The sequence below is a fragment of the Myxocyprinus asiaticus genome, chromosome 11, assembly GCF_019703515.2.
Source record: "Myxocyprinus asiaticus isolate MX2 ecotype Aquarium Trade chromosome 11, UBuf_Myxa_2, whole genome shotgun sequence".
Classification (NCBI taxonomy): Eukaryota; Metazoa; Chordata; class Actinopteri; order Cypriniformes; family Catostomidae; genus Myxocyprinus; species Myxocyprinus asiaticus.
The window spans coordinates 38,562,543-38,584,096 of NC_059354.1; the positions used below are offsets into that span (position 1 = coordinate 38,562,543).

A 21,554-nucleotide genomic window follows, 5' to 3' on the forward strand; every position below is an offset into this window, starting at 1 on the left:
ATAATAATAATAATAACTTTATTTATATAGCACCTTTTAGCAATCCAGCACAAAGTGCTTCACAAAATATAAAACATACTTAGTAAAACAAGCACAAAGTGCTTTGCAAAACATAAAATAGAAGGTAAAAACAAAAATTTACAAAGTAAAAGCAAGTTTACAAAATTGAGTTTTTAAATGAGACCTAAAAACAGACACCAATTCAGCAGCTCTAATGTCCCAGGCCAAGCTGTACCATAATCGTGGGGCCTTCACTTCATCTTTTGCTTTGTATCTGGATCTTGGAACAGTCAACAGTTCATGACAAGAAGATCTAAAAAGTCTAACTCTTTCATATGGTCTTAAAAGTTCTGCTAACTAACCATGTAATGCCTTAAATGTAATTAATACAATCTTGAAATCAACCCTAAAATGAATTGTTAACCAATGCAAAGACGCTAAAACTGGAGTAATATGAATAAAAGACCTAGTTCATGTCAAAAGTCATGCTAAAGTGCTTTGATTTAAAGTTTAAACAGTAAATTACAGTAATCTAGGCGAGATGAAATATAAAAGCATGAATAAGATTCTCTGTATCCTTAAAACTCAAAACTTGTCTCACCTTGGAAATGTTCCTTAACTGATAAAAACAAGACTGAACTAACTTCCTGATGTGGTATTCAAAATTTATATTTGTGTCAAAATAGACGGCCAAATTTATCACCACCTACTGAATATTCGGGACCAATTTTTTATATCTGCTATACACTCTTGAAAAACATTTAAACTAGACAGATCATTGGGATTCAACGACAAGAGTAACTGTAGGTCATCTGCATAGCAATGAAAATGTAGTATTTTTGAATCACAGAACCAATATTACAATATAACAATATTAGCCCTAATAGGGATCCTTGCGGAACACCACAATTTAATGTTGAAGAGGAGGACATCACATCTCCAACAGATACTACAAATTAACTATTCAACAAATAGGAAACAAACTAGTCTAAAGCCACCCCAGATATTCCCATCCATCTCTTCAATGTATTAATCAAAACTGAATGATCAGCTGTATCAAATGCTGCAGTTAAATCAAGCAACACTAAAATGGAGCACTCTCCAGTGTCCTCCACCATCAATTGGTCACCCTAAGAAGGGCAGTTTCTGTATTATGGTTTTCTCTAAAACCTGAATTAAATTTCTTAAACATTTTGTTATCCTTCACCTTCTAAGTGAACATAATACTTCTTGCAAAGGCTGAGCAAGGCTGTAGCATCTGTATTACTATTGCTCATCCTTGTGGTTAGATGTTTTTCAAAATCCCTAAACCCAAATTTTAAACTGTGGCATGTAACTTGTTGCACACCATTTGTGCTATGTACATGAATGTTATCTCAAATCATATGGCTTGTTGAAGAAAGGTGTTCATTTGTTTTACTTTTAGCCCTGGTACACAGTTCTCTGCAGTAATTTCACACATTTAATATTTTTATCTCCAGAAGTAAATCAATACATGTACACATAATAAATGCTTAGAAATCAACTTTTACCCTACTTAAGATAAAAATTGCCATTTCTTCTGGTGCCTACACATACATACAAATCTGATTTTTTTCACTCACGTGTGACAGATCTGTTAATTGGACGATCATGTGAACAGCCAAAAGCATTTTGAATCTGATATTTTCAAATTCGATCAATTTAGTATACAATTTTTTGGTGGGCTTTCCCCCCATTTTTTTCTCTGGACAAAGTTGTACCCTTTAAAATATAGTTCTGAAAGAAAATGATCATAGTACAGATGGTAAAGATGAAAATAAACAGGAGCAAATTAATCTTCCTCTGCTGTCTTTTAGCAACTGTGCTGTCACAGTGGGTACAGTGGAGTACAACAAATAAATTGCTTGACTAATCTGAGAAAACAAGCTCTATTTTGGTGTTTCTGAGTAAATATTAAAGCAACCATTTCTGTCTGGTATGTTAAGTGTATGGAAGTCTTCCTGGGATAATCCTGTCATGATCTCAAACTAGCAAACTCAGTTGCCATCAAACTGAACCCTTGAAGGAGGTGTGAGGTATTTTCCAGATTGGAAACTCAAGGGATGAGTCATTTTTGGACATATATACTGCTGCCCATGGAAAAACACCAGTTGGTGAGATGCATCTGTTGTTGAGTACCATATGTGGCTGTTTAATGGTTTGGAGAAAGAAATGCATCCTAGTCCATCAAATTCAAACGGAGGCAACTACTGAGGGTGCAGGCAATTCCCCAATACCTGGATGCGCCCTTCCCTGTCAGAACAAAGATGTAAAAAGAGGATTAAGGCAATGGCATCATGAATAAAAGTTAAGGAAATAAAAGATCACTACACCTTATGCTGTCTAATGCAGAATTAAGTCCAGCTAAGAACCAATGTAATTGTTGATGCAAACAGCAGCTAATAAAGCGTAACTCATTTCACTGACCTTAACTCCTTATTGCCAGGAAATTTGACAACAACAGGGAAATTGTTTGCCAGTGTTTGCAGAGTATGAGGACAGCGCAATGGCCCTGCAATTTTGTGCCTCTCAGTTATCAGCACATAGCAACTTCATAATGCTGGCATTCTGTAAAACTTTTTGCTTTTGATAAATGTTTTTCTATTTTTAAGTAATTCTCACAGGGAACTGTGGACTTATTGTGGAAAGGGGATGATTTAGTCCACTGAACCAACTAGACAGAACTAGAATCTTTACTGCTTGTTTCATAGACATGCCAGTAAAAGTGGAAAAACAGTTTTCTCAGCAGCAAATTAATAATTGTGCCTTTGAGCATTAATTGGCTTTGGCAAAAAGAACTGGACATCTGTCCTGTCTGTTTGTCAAGCACAGACTTATTTTGGCTTGAGAAAGCATTGCCAGAAAGATTGTCAGGTTAAGTGACAGACAGACAGACTGTCATACAGATTATCAGATTGAGTGACAGACAGACTGTCATACAGATTATCAGGTTAAGTGACAGACAGACAGACAGATAGATACAGATGGATGGATGGACGTATACTGTAGGTACTTAAAGCAGATTAAAGGCCTTGTGAGTGTTTGTTTACTTTTTATTTTTTTGTTATTAACAATTTTTATTGATTCCATTCACAAATTAATTAAACATAACAGAAAATACAGAATCAAATTATATACATTAAGCCAACCCAGCCTTCTATATATCACCTCCTCGAATGCCGCCACCTCGCCCATCTCTGTGCACCACTCCTGAAATGAGGGTGCTCCAGCTGTCTTCCATCCCCTAAGAATGATCCGTCTGCCGATCATAACTCCGGCTAGGGCCCAACTTTTTATATATCTATCTTAATGACCGCCCCATCTGCCTCAAGATACAGAGTCTGGGGCAAAATGAAAATTGAGTGTCCAATACGGTACACATAAAACTCTGAACTCTCAACCAAAATTCTTGGATCTTAACACACCACCAAAAAACATGGGTTGTGTCCCCATCTTCTGATTGGCATTGCTAGCAGGTGGATGTATTTAAAACCAAGCCTATACAATCTAGAGGGGGTCCAATAGAATCGATTTAATATCTTGAATTGCATAAGGTGCACCCTTGCATCTCTAGATGTAGACTTGACATTTTTTAGAATCCTAGCCCACACTCCCTCCTCCAATACCAAGTTTCAATCTTTCTCCCATAATCTCTTGAGAGAAGTTGAAGCTCCATCCCCCAGACTCTGAATTATCAGGGAGTAATACACTGATGTCTCATGACCTTTTCCAAAAGCAGTAATCACCATTCCCAGAGTATCTGCCGCTTTAGGGGGGGTGTATGCTACTCCCAAAAATAGTACAGAGCAGGTGGTGCAGCTGTAAATACCTAAAGAACTGAGATTTGGGAATCCTAAAATGTTGAACCATATTTTCAAAGGATCTCAACACTCCACTCTCATATAGGTCACAGAGATAAATGTAATGAAGCCCACCTGCCCACATCACTCGAAAACCTTTTTATTAAGGGGTCAAAATTAACTAAATAAATCACACAAATTTGCTGGGAATAAAATGCCCAAATACTTAATACCCTGTTTGGGCCACTGGAAGGCACCCAGCTGAAAAGCCGTTACTGGGCAGCACGCTGTCAGAGCCAAAGCTTCAGATTTAGAGCAATTAACTCTGTATCCTGAGAACTTAGAAAAGGAATTAATAATTTTGTGGAGGCAAGGCATAGATTTAGTAGGGTCGGAAACTATATGCGCCATACCTCCCGCCACCACCCCTGGAAAATCCTCCTCCTTTCTTTTCGTGGCTGCTAATGGTTCCAGGGCAAGACAGAACAATAATGGGGAAAGAGGGTAACCCTGCCTGGTGCCCCTATCCAGAGTAAAATAATCTGAAATTAATTCATTTGTTTTTACTGCCACTACCAGGTGTCTATAAAGTAACTTAATCCATCCAATAAAAGTATACCCGAACCCATATATTTCCAAAATCTTAAAAAGATAATCCCATTCTACCATATTAAAGCCCACCTGATCTATATGTATAAGAGATGTCATAACTTTACTGAATCAGTTATCCAAAAGTTTTGAGAATATTTTAACATCTAGCTGGATCAGGGAAACTGGACGGTAACTCTTACACTCATTTGGATTTTGTCCTTTTTAAGAATCAGACTGATCCGGGCTTGTGTCATGGTTGGCAGAAGCTTTCCGTTCTTTAATGATTCAGTATAAACTTCTAACAAAAGTGGAACTAGTTCTGTAGCATAAGATCTAAAAAATTATTCTTGTCATCTGGCACCGGAGCCTTGCCAGGAGGCAAGGCCTTAATTACCTCGCCAAGCTTCTCGAAGTTTATCTTAGAATCAAGAGAACTTTTTGCTCAGTCGTTAGTTTAGGAAGTTCTAATGGTTCAAGTTTCTAATATCTTCATCAGTAGATGAAGACGTGGAACTACAGAGATCAAGACCGAATTCTCTAAAGGCATTATTAATATCAATGGCCAAGGTAAATATTTTACCACCAGCAGATTTCACTGAGGGAAAAGTAGAAAAAGACTCTCTCTGCTTTATATATTTAGCCAAAATCTTCCCTGCTTTGTCCCCCGACTCAAAGTATGGCTGTCTTGCCCTGAATATCCAAAATTTCACCTTCCGCAATGAAATAGTATTATATCTGTATTTCAATCGGGTCAATTCTCTGTGGCCATCAGATGACATTCGGCACTTCAGCTCTGCCTCGGCACTTTTAATATTCCCTTCCAACTCCACGAGTTCTCGTGCTTTGGATTTTTTGGTGAATGAGGCATACTGTAAGAACCACCTTAATTGCCTCCCAAGCCACACCCACAGAGGATACTGAGGACCAATTGGTCTCCATATAAACATTGATTTCAGCCTTTAACATTTGTTGGAATTCAGGATTTTGCAAAAGGGATACATTAAAGCGGCAACTATATGATTTCCTTTTCTCCATATGTGGCAACACCTCCAAACTCACCAGGACGTGATCTGAGACTAAAATGTTTCCACAACAACAGATGAAATGAGGGACTTAGATATATATATATAAAAAAAATCTATTCTGGAATAACCTTATGGACTGGTGAAAAAATTTATAGTCCCTACCAGATGGGTTCAAAAGTCTCCAAATATCTGTAAGACCAAGATTTTTACACATCCTGTGAAGTGTCAGTGTTGCTCTAGGGGTCTTACACACTTTTGCTTCACTATGATCAAGGACTGAGTCCATCAAAAGATTAAAGTCTCCTCCCAATATTATATCATGTGGGGTGCCAGCGGCATGCAACATCCCTTCAAGATCTATAAAAAAGCCCTGATTATCAGCATTAGGTGTGTAAATATTAGCCAAAATAAGACTTTGCCTCTGAATTTCTGCTAAAACAATAATGACTCTTCCTAATTTATCTTTAATCTATTTGAGAAATTTGAATTGTAGATGCTTACTTATCAGTATAATGACTCCCCTGCTCTTACTTGAGTCAGCACTAAAGAAAACATGTCCACCCCATATCTTTCAACAATTTTCAGCTTCCTGCGGGGAAAGATGCGTTTCTTGAAGAAACACTATATCATATTTCTTACACTTAAGAAAAGAAATAACCTTCCTTCTTTTTATGGTGTGCCCCAACCGATTCACATTCCACGTGGAGAGAGACAATCCACTCATTTTAACATTTTAAATTTTGACATATTTAAAAAATAAATGTGTGTGTCAAAAACAAAATTATAAAGACCACATTCCAACATTAGTGCAACAATCAAACCCCGAACTTCCCCCTGAACCAAACAGACAGAAAAAAGAAAAACATGCGCATTAATCCCGTGCATGACAGCACCAACTGGATTCCATCCCTCTAAACTCAAACAGTCCATGTACACCTACGAGAGCCCCTGCGACAACTTTGCCATCAAATTGCTCAAGTCCAGTGTTTCTATACAAATTTTGTGAGACAGAATTACACAACAAAAGATAATCTATAAAACAAACTCCAGCCAACAGGAGGCATAAGCACAAAGAACGTGCAGTTTCATCCACAAAGCTGTCCTGAAGGAGTGTTACTTCACAAAACAAACTCCAGCTGCTAGGCGGAACAAGAACAAAAAGAAACAAAAAGGCGCTCAGTTTCCTTGGACAGTCAAGTGAATGTTCAGTGAGTCGGTCCACTGTGAGTACCACAAAATAACTTCTCCTTTGACTTTATGAAGGACATCGCTTGATGGGGACATGTGAATGTTTTATGGCCATCATTAGCATCTATTATCAGTTTGGCTGGGAACATCAGTGCAAAAGCGGCCTTCTATTGATGTAAGAGTTTCTTGCATTCCTTGAATTGATCACATTTCTCTCGTCGTATTTGCAAAGTCTTGGAACAAGAAAATGCTGTGGTTCTTCCAAGAAAGCCTTCCTTTACTCCTCGCCTTGCGTAACATGAGATCTTTATTGGATGATCTCAGAAATTTGGCCAGAATTGATCGGGGCATGTCTCCCTCAGCGGATCGCCGAGCTGGAACCCTGTGAGCTTGCTCAATTTCCAGCTTATGGTCTGTTATGTCAAGCAGACTCGGAAAGAGCCCATCCAGGAATTTCACCATATCCTGACCCTCTTCGGCCTCTGGAATTCCAACAATACATATTCTACAGTTCTCCATGTCCTCCAGTTTCTCCCAGACATGCTCCAAATCCACATTGGTCACTAGTGGATTAGTGGATAATTCCCTCTCCGATGACTCCAGAAAATCTATCTGTTTCCCGAGAAAACTATAAATCCAATCCAAAGTTAGACAAGACGTACAGAAACATAATAAAGCCAAGTCCACACTAATACGTTTTCATTTGAAACACATAAACTGTGCTACGTTTACACCTCTCATCCATACTAGAATGCCGTTTCCCTCCACCGAAAACTGAGCATTTCGAAAACGCTCTCCATTGCCGCATACTTTGGAAAATTATGACATTGGGAAACTGAAAATAGCCTTTTTAGTGTGGATGTGGCCTAAGTCAAAACAGTCAAAACAAAGTCTGTACTGAGTTTTTTTGGATTAGCTTGAAAGCTGTTTGAGGAGTTGTATTTACTAATTTTGTTATTTGTTTAGGTATTTTGGAAAAAATTTAATAAGTCTGAAGTGTAGAACAGTATGTTGGATTTTTCAAGCCAACATAATTAACTAAGGTCACCTTAATGTTTCTGCATACTGATTTATTTATTTGAGACTGACCAGGGTTGGACAAGATTCAAGGTTTGTAGTTTTACATTTACATTAATGCATTCTGAAGATGCTTTTATTTGAAGCGACATGCACTGTGTTCAAACTATAGATTTTTTGTCAGTGCATGCATTCCCTAGGAATCAAACTTAGTGTTTCTAAGCCTTAGTGATTCTACCAGTTGAGCTACAGAAACACTTGCATTTCTGCAGAACATTGTTTCACCTTTTGGAAGAAAATGAATTGCCCAAGGAAATATTCAATAATACAAGTCAGTGGGATAAATTTCGCAGTAGCAGAAGTCAATGGCATAAATGCACACCCATTATCTTTACTGGAGAAATAAAGTTTCGCCTCCACTCCTGCTCTGAAAGCAGTAATCAAAATGATGTGTGACACTTGCAAGAAATCCATACAAACTCATTTTCTCCTTGTTTCATAGACGTGGCAGTAAAAGTGGAATAAACATACGTTTTCTCAGCAGCAAAAATTGTGAAAAGAACTGGACATTTTTCCTTTGTTATTCTTTTTTTTTACTCCCCTGTGTGGTGAGTTTAGTGACCCTTTAAATGCATGATAATTCTGCTGTTAGTTTCATTCATCTGTAAAATTGATATTACCGAGAAATATGGGATCAGTCATAACAGGAGTGCTTAAGGGAGGAATGACAATTTGAAGCAGGCAGCACTTCCTAGAGAGTGACGTCTGTATTACCTCGTACCTAACCCACTGTTGGTCGATTTTTTATTCATATGTGGGCCCTTCATGTTATTTCAAAATCCTTCGGACAAGTCCATGCCACCAAAATATGTGCAATGTATGCAATCTTAAAAATAGTATCAGGATACTAAATAAACGTGTTACCTGACACCAGATATATCCTGCAGCTTGTACCCAGAAATTTAGAAAGAAAATTTATTAAATGTTTATTTTATTATAATAAAATGTCTATATCCCCTGTACCCAACCCACTCCATTTTCTCCCTCCATATGTTCCTGCAGTGATTTCAAAAGGTACATCCAATGGTTGAGTCAGCCCACTATATCCAGTCAGTATGAATGATAGCATCCACACTAGTTGTCACCCTGACAATCCTGCACTAAAAACATAGCTTTAGACTGCCAGTTATTCATCAAGCTGCCTATGCCGTGGACATCAGTCTTTAAAGCATGGCTCGTGCTGCTCTGAAGTGCATGTTGCCAGGAGGTCACTTTAATCTGAAGAGCTCTCAGTTTCATCCTTGTAAAACATGGAATTCAGAGCTGTGAGTGATGGGTGAAGCTTGACAGAGACAGAGCTATAAAATGTTGAAGTTTGTGAATTTTGTGGTTTCTGTGCTTAAATTGCAAGGCTGTTAAGCGAGGTGGAAAATTAAATGGTTTAAATGTGGCACACAAACCACATTAAACACCATAATACCTAGTGGAAATTATTCAAAATGGATTAAAGTACAATTGAACTGCTGTCCAATTATTTCTGAGAAGGGTTGTTTTTTGTCTCTCAATTGCAGTTTTACTTCTTTTCTCCATCCCTATGTATATTTTTCTATTCCTGTATTTTTAGCCAAGGCATATATAAGCAAAATTTTAATTATTCCATTCCAATCACAAATGCATTATAAAACTATTAAGGAGCTCTGGTATTTTATAGTAATAGCAGTGCTTGATTTCTGCAAACCCAGCATCATTTGTTAAAGCACGTGGATTCAAACTGTTATCACTGGTTTTTTAGTATGAAATGTTATTTCCTTTGGACAAGAGAAGAAGCCATTTAATGGCATGAAACTGTTCATTATGTTAATTGCTAAATGTGCAATTTCTGCAATCTTCATAACCTAAATAAAAATGCAATGTACAAATGTTGACACCTTTCTGAAGCTTGTCTCCAGATTTTGAAATAAACAGCATCTTTAGTTTTTGTGATAAAGACAAATTGTATGGCCTATATTGCAAAATAGCAATCAGTATGCAAAGGCATTTTGTGCTATTTTTTATTTTGTAAATGTAATCATTTGATAAACTAATTAACAGTTTTACCATGCACTTCTTCATTACTGATATGTAAGAGAAAATTCAACGTGTATTATCAAAAATATTTTTTTGACATACACTATATTGCCAAAAGTATTCGCTCACCCATCCAAATAATTGAATTCAGGTGTTCCAATCACTTCCATGGCCACAGGTGTATAAAATGAAGCACCTAGGCATGCAGACTGCTTCTACAAACATTTGTGAAAGAATGGGCCGCTCTCAGGAGCTCAGAGAATTCCAGCGTGGTACTGTGATAGGATGCCACCTGTGCAACAAGTCCAGTCGTGAAATTTCCTCGCTACTAAATATTCCACAGTCAACTGTCAGTGGTATTATAACAAAGTGGAAGCGATTGGGAATGACAGCAACTCAGCCACGAAGTGGTAGGTCACGTAAAATGACAGAGCGGGGTCAGCGGATGCTGAGGCGCATAGTGCGCAGAGGTCGCCAACTTTCTGCAGAGTCAATCGCTACAGACCTCCAAAGTTCATGTGGCCTTCAGATTAGCTCAAGAACAGTGCGTAGAGAGCTTCATGGAATGGGTTTCCATGGCCGAGCAGCTGCATCCAAGCCATACATCACCAAGTGCAATGCAAAGCGTCGGATGCAGTGGTGTAAAGCACGCCGCCACTGGACTCTAGAGCAGTGGAGATGCGTTCTCTGGAGTGACGAATCAAGCTTCTCCATCTGGCAATCTGATAGACGAGTCTGGGTTTGGCTGTTGCCAGGAGAACGGTACTTGTCTTACTGCATTGTGCCAACTGTGAAGTTTGGTGGAGGGGGGGATTATGGTGTGGGGTTGTTTTTCAGGAGCTGGGCTTGGCCCCTTAGTTCCAGTGAAAGGAACTCTGAATGCTTCAGCATACCAAGAGATTTTGGACAATTCCATGCTCCCAAATTTGTGGGAACAGTTTGGGGATGGCCCCTTCCTGTTCCAACATGACTGCGCACCAGTGCACAAAGCAAGGTCCATAAAGACATGGATGAGCGAGTTTGGTGTGGAAGAACTTGACTGGCCTGCACAGAGTCCTGACCTCAACCCGAAAGAGCACCTTTGGGATGAATTAGAGCGAAAACTGCGAGCCAGGCCTTCTCGTCCAACATCAGTGTCTGACCTCACAAATGCACTTCTGGAAGAATGGTCAAAAATTCCCATAAACACACTCCTAAACCTTGTGGAAAGCCTTCCCATAAGAGTTGAAGCTGTTATAGCTGCAAAGCGTGGGCTGACGTCATATTAAACCCTATGGATTAAGAATGGGATGTCACTTAACTTCATATGCGTCTAAAGGCAGATGAGCGAATACTTTTGACAATATAGTGTATGTAAAACTGTTTGGTTGATGACGCTCACTTTAAAGTGACCGCCAGCATCTCCTCTAGGCACGTCACCTCCGTCACCAAGACTCACAGCCGATTCTGAGCCGAACTAACCCGACGAGAAGTCGAATGGAGCCGATGATTTGACGAACCAAGCCGAAGCTGTGTCGAACTTAAGCAAACCCATCAGCTATTAGATCTGCAGGAAGAGCTCAGCGATGAAATTTGCCAAATATAACGGTATATTTGAAAAGTAATACGAAAGTGTTGTTATGTCTTAATATATTTTAAACGGGCTCATGTCAGTAGTAGGTATGTACAGCAAACAATAGCGATACATACAGTCATTTAAAGCTAAGCTGAAGGGCTTGCTAAGGTAGCAGCAGTGGAATCTACTCCACATCATTGCTTATAATTGCAATGTTTAGTTTCAGGGATTTCACGTTTAATCAAACTTATAACCCGGTATAAATACATATGTGCTTTTGGTCTGTGAATAAGATAATCCGCCGATGTGATGGCTTGCTGTCAGCAAATATGCTAATGTTATTAGCTTAGCTAACTGTGCTGCAGATATGAGAATATGAGTCTGTAATAAGTTGAATATAATAGAATTGAATGAGGAGAGCCTGGATATTTAAAATAGTGTCACATGCGTGATTTTTAAAATTGTGATTTCCAATTTTTTTCTTTTAAAATTGTGAAAAAGTCATGGAAATTAATAAACCTTAACTCAGTGAAATTATATTTTAATTATGCTTAGCTCAAAATTATTTCATCAAATAGAAATTGGCCATGGTAATCTTTATAAAATGTTTAAAAAAATTAAAACCAGTAATCATTTTAAAAAAGATCATGGAAATTCAGTGGTTAAAGGTGTTGGAACTCTGTACCGTGGTATTCTTTGAAGAACCTTGTAGTACCGTGTAAATACCATAGTATTGTATGTGAATAAAAAAAGAAAATCCTTTCCAAAAAAAAAAAAAAACAATTTAATTAGGTTTTACTGAATCAAGGGCTATTTTGAAAGCACTAAACATTGAGTGGTAAGAACTGGTATTCTAAGTAATTAATTGATTGATATTCTTTTGTCCCTTCAGGTGTCCATTGAGCTTTGTAGAACATGTCTATGGTCCTGTTTTCCTCTGTGGTGAGAGTGAGGGACGGTCTGCCTCTCTCTGCCTCCACGGACCATGAACAGGATAAAGGACTTCAGGAGACTAAGAAACATCTCAAGGGTCTATCCAAAAAACTCAGCCAGTTTCCAGATCGCTGCTCACTCAGATCTGGCCTGTACAACATCAAGTGAGTTATCATTGTAATGGACCTAAGGGTGTATGGAAAAATGTGGGCTATGTTACACAATACTACCGAAAACAAAATTCAATATTTGTAGTGCAAAAATGCAATCTTGAAGGTATTCTGATTCTGCAGGTCTGCTGTGTTTGGGTTGCAAGCAAAGCAGGTGAACAGCTGAATTTCTTTATTTGAAACACACAATTACTATTGCTTAATGGCTAATGCAGCCACATCAGACATCATGAACAGTGCTTTTTGCAGTTTCCCTTTAATAACTTAAATATAATTAACTCTCAGTTCAAGTCTTAATAAGTCTCTCTTAAAATCATGAGTGTGAAAGCTTGATTCATTTGCACTTAAGGGGTTAGTTCACAAATTCTGTCCTCATTTAATCACCATCATGTTGTTCCAAACCCGTATTACTTTCTTCTGTGCTATATAAAAGGAGATGTCAGGCAGAATGTTTACCCTGCTCTTTTCCGCAGAACAAAAGCATACCGTGACCTGGCTGTCAAACTCCAAAAATAAAATAAAAAACTATAAAAGTTGTCCATTTGACTTATGTGCTGTATTCCAAGTCTTTTGAAGCCATAGGATAGCTTTGTGTGGAATATAGTGCAGATCATAGTGCAGCCGCCCCCCCCTTTGGTGCTTGATGTACTTCTTCAAAAAGCTTTTTTTTGTGTTCCACTGAAAAGAGAAGGTCAAATGGCTTTGAAACGACATGATGGTGAGTTTTCATTTTTGGGTGAACTATCCCTTCAATCAAAACAACCAAAAAACAAAAACAAATGAAACTGAGGCATAGAGTGCTCTGTTTAGTAACTTAGTCTGATGTCAAATGTAAAGTTCCCTTAAGTGAAGTTTAATTCAGATGCATTGCATTAAGAGACCCTGGGGTGACCATTTCATAGCCTGGCTTTCCAGACGGCCACCATTCATCACTTCCAACTTCAGAAGCTGGCAGAAACAAATTCTCTCAATTGATTGTTTCATCTCTGCAAACAGACATTAACATGGAGAGACAATGACAAAGTTTCCAGTTTTCAGAGGCGAGTTAATAAACTGTCCTCAAAGGGAAATCGAAATCTTTTCAAAAAGAACTTAGTGAACATACAGATCCATAGAGTATGTGTTAAACAGAGTGTGAAGGGCTATTTTAAACAATTTGGAGTCAAATGGAATTTTGTGGTTCATTGCTGCAAGCTTTTACAAACTCTTTGTCCTAAGTGAAAAATGTCACATTCTCAGATGTGGCTTCCGGCCAGTATAGGTCTACAACATCAGTGAAAAGTAATAATACGATATGATAAACATCATAATTTTTTCATCTGACTTAAATTGTATTCATGGGAAACTGGCGCTTAACTTATTGGATCATCGACGTGATTGCCATAATGTAAATTATGAAATGTCTTGCTTTCCACAGTTTCACAAGCTCTCTTGGAGTTGGGTATTTGATGGTCTGCACAGAGAACTATCCCAGTGTCCTGGCCTTCAGCTTCCTTGATGAACTTCAGAGAGAGTTCATTGTCACATATGACACCAAGCGGATCAACAGCGCTTTGAGGCCTTTCTCCTTCATTGAGTTCGGTGAGTTTTTGTCTGTAGTCTTAAAGCCGAATCATACTTTTCGTAAGTATGCTTCTAGCTACGCAAACTTGATTTCATGCATTGTTGCGTTCCAAGTTGCGTCTGAACGCAATTCATAACACAATGCAAGTATGCATTGCATTCTTAACGTTGCTGCAAGGGGCGCTATAACAGAAATTAGTGTGAATTGTCCGCTTCTATGGTGAGTTTTCTCATTTAAGTCAATAACTGTCATGCCAGGGCAACTATTTGAAGAGAATATTGCTGAGCAAGTCAGTTAAAGTCAATATTTGATAGCAAATTACCTGGATAATAACACATCTAGTTTAATGGCACAGACTTTTATAGATAACTCTATACGCATGTTATGCATGCTCAACTAGGCCGCCCGTTGGCCAAGCACTCGCATCTGCGCATGCATACTTGCGTAAATTATGTTTTAACCATCATAGGCATGCTCCCGTTGCAAAGGCTGTACCAAACATTAGGCTGCGCAATTATACTGCCTTAGAATTTGGGCAAAATCTTGTAAGGCAGCATTACATTTGCCCTTTGCAAAAAAGACAATACCCAAGATCCATTGGGACAAGCTTAGTTAAATATTCCATCCAAGATTTTGCACGAAATTAAGAAAAATGGCGCTGTACTATCCTATATTTGTGTATGCTGTGTGTATTTTTTGTTCTTATTTGTGTATAGTGTTGTTAGCTTAGCAACAAGCTAACATCAAACTCTTTAATTCAATGATGAGTGTTTGTCGAGCCTCCTGTTCACTTTTCGAGTGCTAGAGTGCCTAGATGAAGTCTTATAAGGTAATAGCTTATGTAGATGGGAGACAGCAAGGCAGCTCACTGTTTTGTTCAGAATCTTGCTTGCTTACAGAAAACCTTATTCAATGCAGGCCCAGAAATTATGATTCATTTAGTTTGCCTGCCATTTCTGTGATTTTGACAGATAACTTCATCCGGAAAACCAAGCAACGTTACAATAGCCCACGTTCCCTCTCCACCAAGATTAATCTGGCTGACATGCAGACTGAGATTAAGCTCCGGCCTCCTTATCAGCTCTCCCTGGAGGACATTGGATCAATCAACGGCTTCTCACAACACAAGCAGTCTAAATATAAAGGCATAGGTAAGGAACACACACTGACCATGACATGTACACTTCCTTGTGTTGAAGGGGTAGAACATCTTGAAAGCGGTATTTATTCTAGTTCAAGTTGTTATCCATCAGAGAGCTTGTGGCACAGCATTTAGCACCCATGATCCTGACACCTTGAGCAGTGGTATTTACACAGGTTTGAGTCTGGCCTGCAATACGTCCAAAAAAAAAAAATGAAACTTGCATGCCTCTTTTGAAGTTTGTTGAAGAAACTCACATCATTCAGTATTTGCTTTTGATCAGGGGCTTGTGTACAGGAAAAGTTTTCTTGTATGTAAGCACAGCTGTTATTATTTCCCCCTTCATACCGTAATGGATTTATTGACTGTTGTGTTTGTGTAGGAGCTCGTTTGCCCATTGAAGTGAAGGTGCACGTGTAAACATTTCTAAACTAAATAATTCAGATGTTTGACTTAAAGTTAATGGCATGCTCAATTAAATTGGCACTCGACCTTTAGAAAAAAAATATATATTAAAAACAAACGCTTTAGCTCTATAGATAACAGGCATATAATTAGTGGTGCTTACTATTGATCATACTCAGGGCTGGGGATTTGAACAAACCCCTCATTGTAAGTATTAAACTTTGACAGGTAACCCGTCTTGCACCGTTTGTACGATTGAAGTGAATGAGACTCAAATCATGCAGCTGGTTGAGGAGAGGTGGGCATTCAAGAAAAGAAATAAAGGGGGCTCTGGGCAAAAAATCTATCAGAAATGCCCCAGAAATTCAAAATGTGTGGACAAAACATTCCATTGTAATGAATTCTTCTGTTTTTGTATTTGTAACATCTGATATAGTTCTTAAAGGGATAGTTCACCCAAAAATGAAAATTCTCTCATCATTTACTCACCCTTATGCCATCCCAGATGTATATGACTTTCTTCTGCAGAACACAAATTATGATTTTTAGAAGAATATTTCAGCTCAGTAGGTCCACACAATGCAAGTGAATGGGTGCCATATGTTTTATGCTCCAAAAAGCTCATAAAGTCATAAGAAAAGTAATCCATACGAATCCAGTGTTTAATCCATGTCTTCAGAAGCGATATGATAGGTGTGGGTGAGAAACAGATCAATGCTTAAGTCTTTTTTTGCAAGAAATTCTTCTCCCTGCCCAGAAGGGGATGATATTTATGAAGAATGTGAATCCCCAAAAACAAAAGAAGAATGTGAAAGTGAAGTTTGACTGAGCAGGGTGGAGAATTTATACAAAAAATTGACCTAAATACTGATCTGTTTCTCACCCACACCTATCATATCACTTCTGAAGACATGGGATTAACCACTGGAGTCTTATGGATTACTTTTATGCTGATTTATGTGATTTTTGTAGCTTCAAAATTTTGGCACCCATTCACTTGCATTAAATGGACCTACAGAGCTGAAATATTCTTCTAAAAATCTTCATTTGAGTTCAGCAAATGAAAGAAAGTCATTCACATCTGGGATGGCATAAGGGTGAGTAAATGAGAGAATTTTCATTTTTTGGTAAACTATCCCTTTAATATTTTATTATAGTCCTTGTTATACATATTATGGCATAAAATATGAGTTGATGTTGATTGAATTTTTAGGGTAATGCATTCTTAATCTTGAGAGTTTATATTAATGAATTGATTACATTTAAATCAACGGATTAGACAGTTTTAAATGGTTAGAAAAAAAAAAACATGTCCTCCATAAAGGTAAAAAAACGCCCCTTAAAATGAAATCCAGCGGCATAAATTGCCCCTTAATAAAAAAAGTTAATTTCTGACACTGGTGCCATTTACTTTTCTAAGTGATTGGACTTACAATTTCCTGGCAGGCATAAAAATCCCATAAACTTGCAATGAAGGAGGGACCTGACCGAGCCATATCTAGGCACCAGAATATCATACAGACTTGGGGATGGGCTATTTTGACTTGTAAGCAACCCACTAAAAACACACTCGGAACACCCTAGCAACTGAATAGCATTTCCTTAGCAACCATCCTCAACACCCTAGCATTATGCCATAGAGTTTTGCATGGGCAGGCACCATGATATAGTAATTTTGCTGCTGTTTGACTGTATCTTTCTTTTATCCCTGCAGCTCCTAATCAAATGCTGGAGCCTGTTACACTGCCAGGTATCGTCGCCTGTGTCTTAAGTGTCCTGTGTGGCGCTCTTAATTTGCTGCGGGGAGTCCATGCGATAGAAAGCATATTACAGGTTAGCTCAGTCATTCACTAATAGTAATGCTGGCATTGCCCAGCATTATTTATTTTCTACTTTATTGATTAACACATCGGACTGAACATTACTTTTAATTGTAACAGTGCCATTGTAATGTATTAAGTTAGAACTGATGGATAGTAGCTACAACTCGTGAATAATTTTGTCAGACTGTGCACTTACTGCAGATGTAAAGGGTTGTTTTGTATTGCTTTGTATATTGCTCTGATAAGTGAGTCATTACATTCAGTCTCTCTCTGTAATTCATTGTCCGTTATAATGCAGGGCTTCTTATTATAATTTGTGCACTCCTTAACACAGCACCCTGTCTTTCCTCTTTTTCTGCTCCGTCTGCAGAATGACAATGAAGACTTTAATTACGTAATTGCTTTTTTCCTGGGGACTGCGGCCTGTTTGTATCAGGTAAGCAGCAGTCAGATTGTGAGTTACTCTCAGCATGCCAGCCTTCATTTCCTCTGCTCTCTGTCTCACCAACCAATGCTAATATATCACACATTTACCACTGTCTTGTAAAATGAAAATCGGGAAAATTGGAAATACATTACCTTTTTACAAATAAATAGTTTATATTGTTGATGCTTTTTATTAGTGGGGCTTGCTAAGGCAAGCATCACTATTGTTATTGGTCATAAACTTCATTTTAATTAAACTTAAGCATGTAACTGGTCCTACAAAGCTGTGACTGGCAGATTTATAAATAAATGACTTCAGTAAAGATAAAAATGATACCATTATGCTGGTTGAGGATAGACTTGTTATTACCTTTCTAAGCAGTCAGACGTATGCATTATTTTTGCCTAACAGTTGATAAAAGAGGCAAAGGAAATCCATTAGCTTTGCATTGAAGGAGGGAACCGAGCCATATCTAGACATCTCATATCCCATATCATACAGTAATGCCATGCTCCCTTCAGAGTGCCCACATTAAAAGCTCTGTTGTTCAGAGTGAGTAGGGCATAGGGACGATCATTTTCGATCGTAATTCGCCCAGCGTTTCCACAGTCATGGAAAGCCTGAAAATTGGTCATTGACATAAGATTGTCCAAGGTGACAAAAATGAAAAATCTTGTTTTAAACATGTCAAGTTCTCAGAAATGTAATTTTTGTGTCCATCTTGGTTTCATAAAATTTTGAAAACTGTGTATAGCATTTTTGAGGAATAGTTCATGCAAAAAATTCTCTCATTTACTCAACCTAACACCATCCCAGATTTGTATGACTTTCTTTCTTCTGCTGAACACAAACAGATTTTTAGAAGAATATTTCAGCTCTCTAGGTCCATACGATGCAAGTGAATGGGTACCAAAAGCTTGAAGCTCAAAAAGCACATAAAGGCAGCATTAAAGTAATCCATATGACTCCAGTGGTAAATCCATGTCTTCAGAAGCAATATGATAAGTGTGAGTGAGAAACAGATCAATATTTAAGTCATTTTTTTTACTATAAATCTCTACTTTCACATTCTTTTTTTTGTTTTGGCAGTTCCCATTCTTCATGCATATCGCCACCTACTGGGCAGGGAGGAGTATTTATAGTAAAAGGTTCTTTTCTTTTATTCAGCAGAAGAAAGGGTGAGTAAATGATGGGAGAATTTTCATTTTTGGGTGAACTATCCCTTTAAGTAGTCTAACCATCAGATAACAAATATTAAAATACTTTCCCTGCACCGTGAATACATGTTAATGAACACAACTAAATCAATTATTTTTTATTTTTTTTATTTAGTAGACAAAAGATTTTCAAATATTAATTGTATTTTAAAACATAACTGAAAAATTAAATCACTGCTGATTTTTTTTTTTTTAGAAATAAAAAGATTATACCACAAATAGTTATGCCAACATTTCTTTTTCATTAATTTCCGCTTTTAATTAGACTTTATTTTTTTTATAAAAACAAATATAAAAAATAACTTGAAACTCAGAAATTGTAATCAAAACACATTGTGCAATGTATTTTTATGTGTTTATAAATAACTTTTACAGATCCAGACAAAAAATAAATAAAAATCAGCATCACGTCACTGACCCAAATATCAGCAAATAAAAACATGGTGGTTTCCAGGCCTTGAAAGGTCATGGAAATTAATAATCTTTAAAATTTCATGAAATTTATATAAATGCAACTGTTTAGTAGTTATGATCAGCTCAAATAATTATTCTGACAGAAACTAACCTTTGAGCAATCTCTATAAAACGATTTTTAAAATGTGACCGCAAAAGTCATGAAAATTTCATTGTTCAGAAGTTCCTATACAGTAGCAACATCTTGACAACCACAAATCTCTAGTATCGTAGTGGCATGAAAGTTTTGTATGGGCAAGCATCACTCACGTTTTCTTCCTTAATTGTAAAAATCTATTTTGTTGCTTATGTTTAGTTTTCTTATTTCTGTTGCTAAAAATATGCAACAGCTTTCCTCTTTTTTTTCTCTTCCTCTATGTAGTGTTACATGTTTGCCTACTTCTCCGTATGGAGGAACATCAAGTCATCCCTGGCCTTTGCCATGATCTGCCTGTGTAACATGTATCTGTATGAACTCCGTAACATATGGCAGATCCTCTTTCACGTGACAGTGGGAGCGTTCTTTACACTGCAGATCCACCTGAGACGACCACAGGGCAAAGCACCTGACTACAACGTTTGACCCCTGAACTGTCTAAAGACTACACAACACAGCCAAACACAGTTTTAAACTGTTATCCACAACCTAACCATGTCCCAGTCCCATTGAGGAAAATAGTACTATGGATTTTGAAGCAGGGTTTCAGATTGATTGCTGAGTTTTTATATTGTTCATGTTTTCATGCCGTTTTCATGTTTCATTGTTTTGCACGCATTTCAAGTCAGCAATGGAAAAACTGCTGTTCTTGTCAAAGCAAAAGTTCATATGTGACTTTATAAGCTCACATGATTAGATTCATGTATGTAACATCAAAGCATATCATTAGCAAATAATTTAGATGTTCAAATGTAATATGATATTTGTGTTTAAATTGACATCAGGACTTAAGATGTCTTTTTTTTTTTTTTCTTACACAATGTACAATTTTTGCTCTGTTTTTATTGTTAAAGCCAATGCATATGACACTTCCTTTTTTAAGCTACCTATATACAGGTACTTGTAATTCAACAGTGTTGGATTTTCATCTTTCTTACACTCACATAAACAAGCATTGATGGCTTTATTTTGCCATTTGTTTTCACACATACGGCACATTTCAGAGTCATTGTGTTGTCATGGTCATTAATCAGATGTCTCTGCCTGAAAGCAAAACAGTCATGTCCATGCTGCCTGCAGGTGTGCTACCTGCAAATGAATGCTTAGAGTTTCTGAGGGAAATGGAATCACACTAGTATCCAGACTCCTTTTTTGCCCCAAAGCCACAATGAGTATCAGCTGCCTTTTGTCAATGGGTCTGTTCACTGTAGAGCAGAATTTTGATGAACCTGCAACAGTATGTAAGAATTAATGAGTCTTGTGGTGTTCTTTTTCTATTCACCAGGGCAGTGTTTCCCAAAAGCATCACAAGCTTAAGTTGATCGTAGAAGTTATTACCGCCAATGGTTTCTACGATCTACTTAGGCTTAATGATGCTTTTGGGAAATGCAGCCCTGGTTGGTTATGCATTTGGTTTTCACAGTGGAAATAACAGCTTGTTCAAATTTATAGATTATGGGCCAAATGTTTCAAAGTTCCTCACAAGCTGTACACACATTCTTATTTTTCAAACAGTGTCAGGGATGATCAGATATTTAATTACGCATCTTTGCATTGCAAATAGAGCATGTCAGACACCTCAGAAACACACGCACCCACACTCACTCTCTCTCTCAGCTGTAGTACGCTGCTATTTGGCCCAGCGTGTGTTTGTTTTCAAAAGTGAGGCCCTGTTCTGAAACAGACAGTAAAAATCTTGAATTTGTATGAATGTGCCTACTTCTTTATAAGCACACCACACCTTTATATACACTTTAACAGAACAAACAGCACAGAGACACTTTTGGTGATTTGGAATAAATAATCTGCGCCTCACTAGGGAATAGAGATCTTTTTTTTTTTTCTGGCAAAATACCAGCAGAAATTTTCAATAACTTTTTTTTTTGTTTTGGGTAGCCGATATATTGGCCAGGCTGATTAATCAGCCGATATTTGGCCATTTTGGCCAAAGTGTTCGGTTGGCCGATTAACAAGCGTTAACTTTCCCTTGTGTCAGTTCC

At 37.7% G+C, this 21,554-nt stretch overlaps 1 protein-coding gene across 2 annotated transcripts; it reads left to right on the forward strand.

Annotated features, from left to right (window-relative positions):
- Positions 1-11,129: 11,129 nt before the first annotated feature.
- On the forward strand, positions 11,130-21,261 carry sec22a (SEC22 homolog A, vesicle trafficking protein). Of its 2 annotated transcripts, XM_051711136.1 has the most exons (8): positions 11,130-11,296; positions 12,157-12,361; positions 13,785-13,948; positions 14,903-15,082; positions 17,192-17,310; positions 17,671-17,736; positions 18,817-18,905; positions 19,780-19,991. In XM_051711136.1, exons 2-8 carry the CDS (start codon positions 12,180-12,182, stop codon positions 19,841-19,843), a joined length of 864 nt encoding a protein of 287 aa, XP_051567096.1. In that variant the 5' UTR covers positions 11,130-11,296; positions 12,157-12,179; the 3' UTR covers positions 19,844-19,991. The 2 variants fall into 2 exon arrangements, with proteins under 2 accessions (XP_051567096.1, XP_051567095.1); XM_051711135.1 differs by lacking the exon at positions 18,817-18,905 and having other exon boundaries at positions 19,780-21,261.
- The last annotated feature ends 293 nt before the right edge of the window (positions 21,262-21,554 follow it).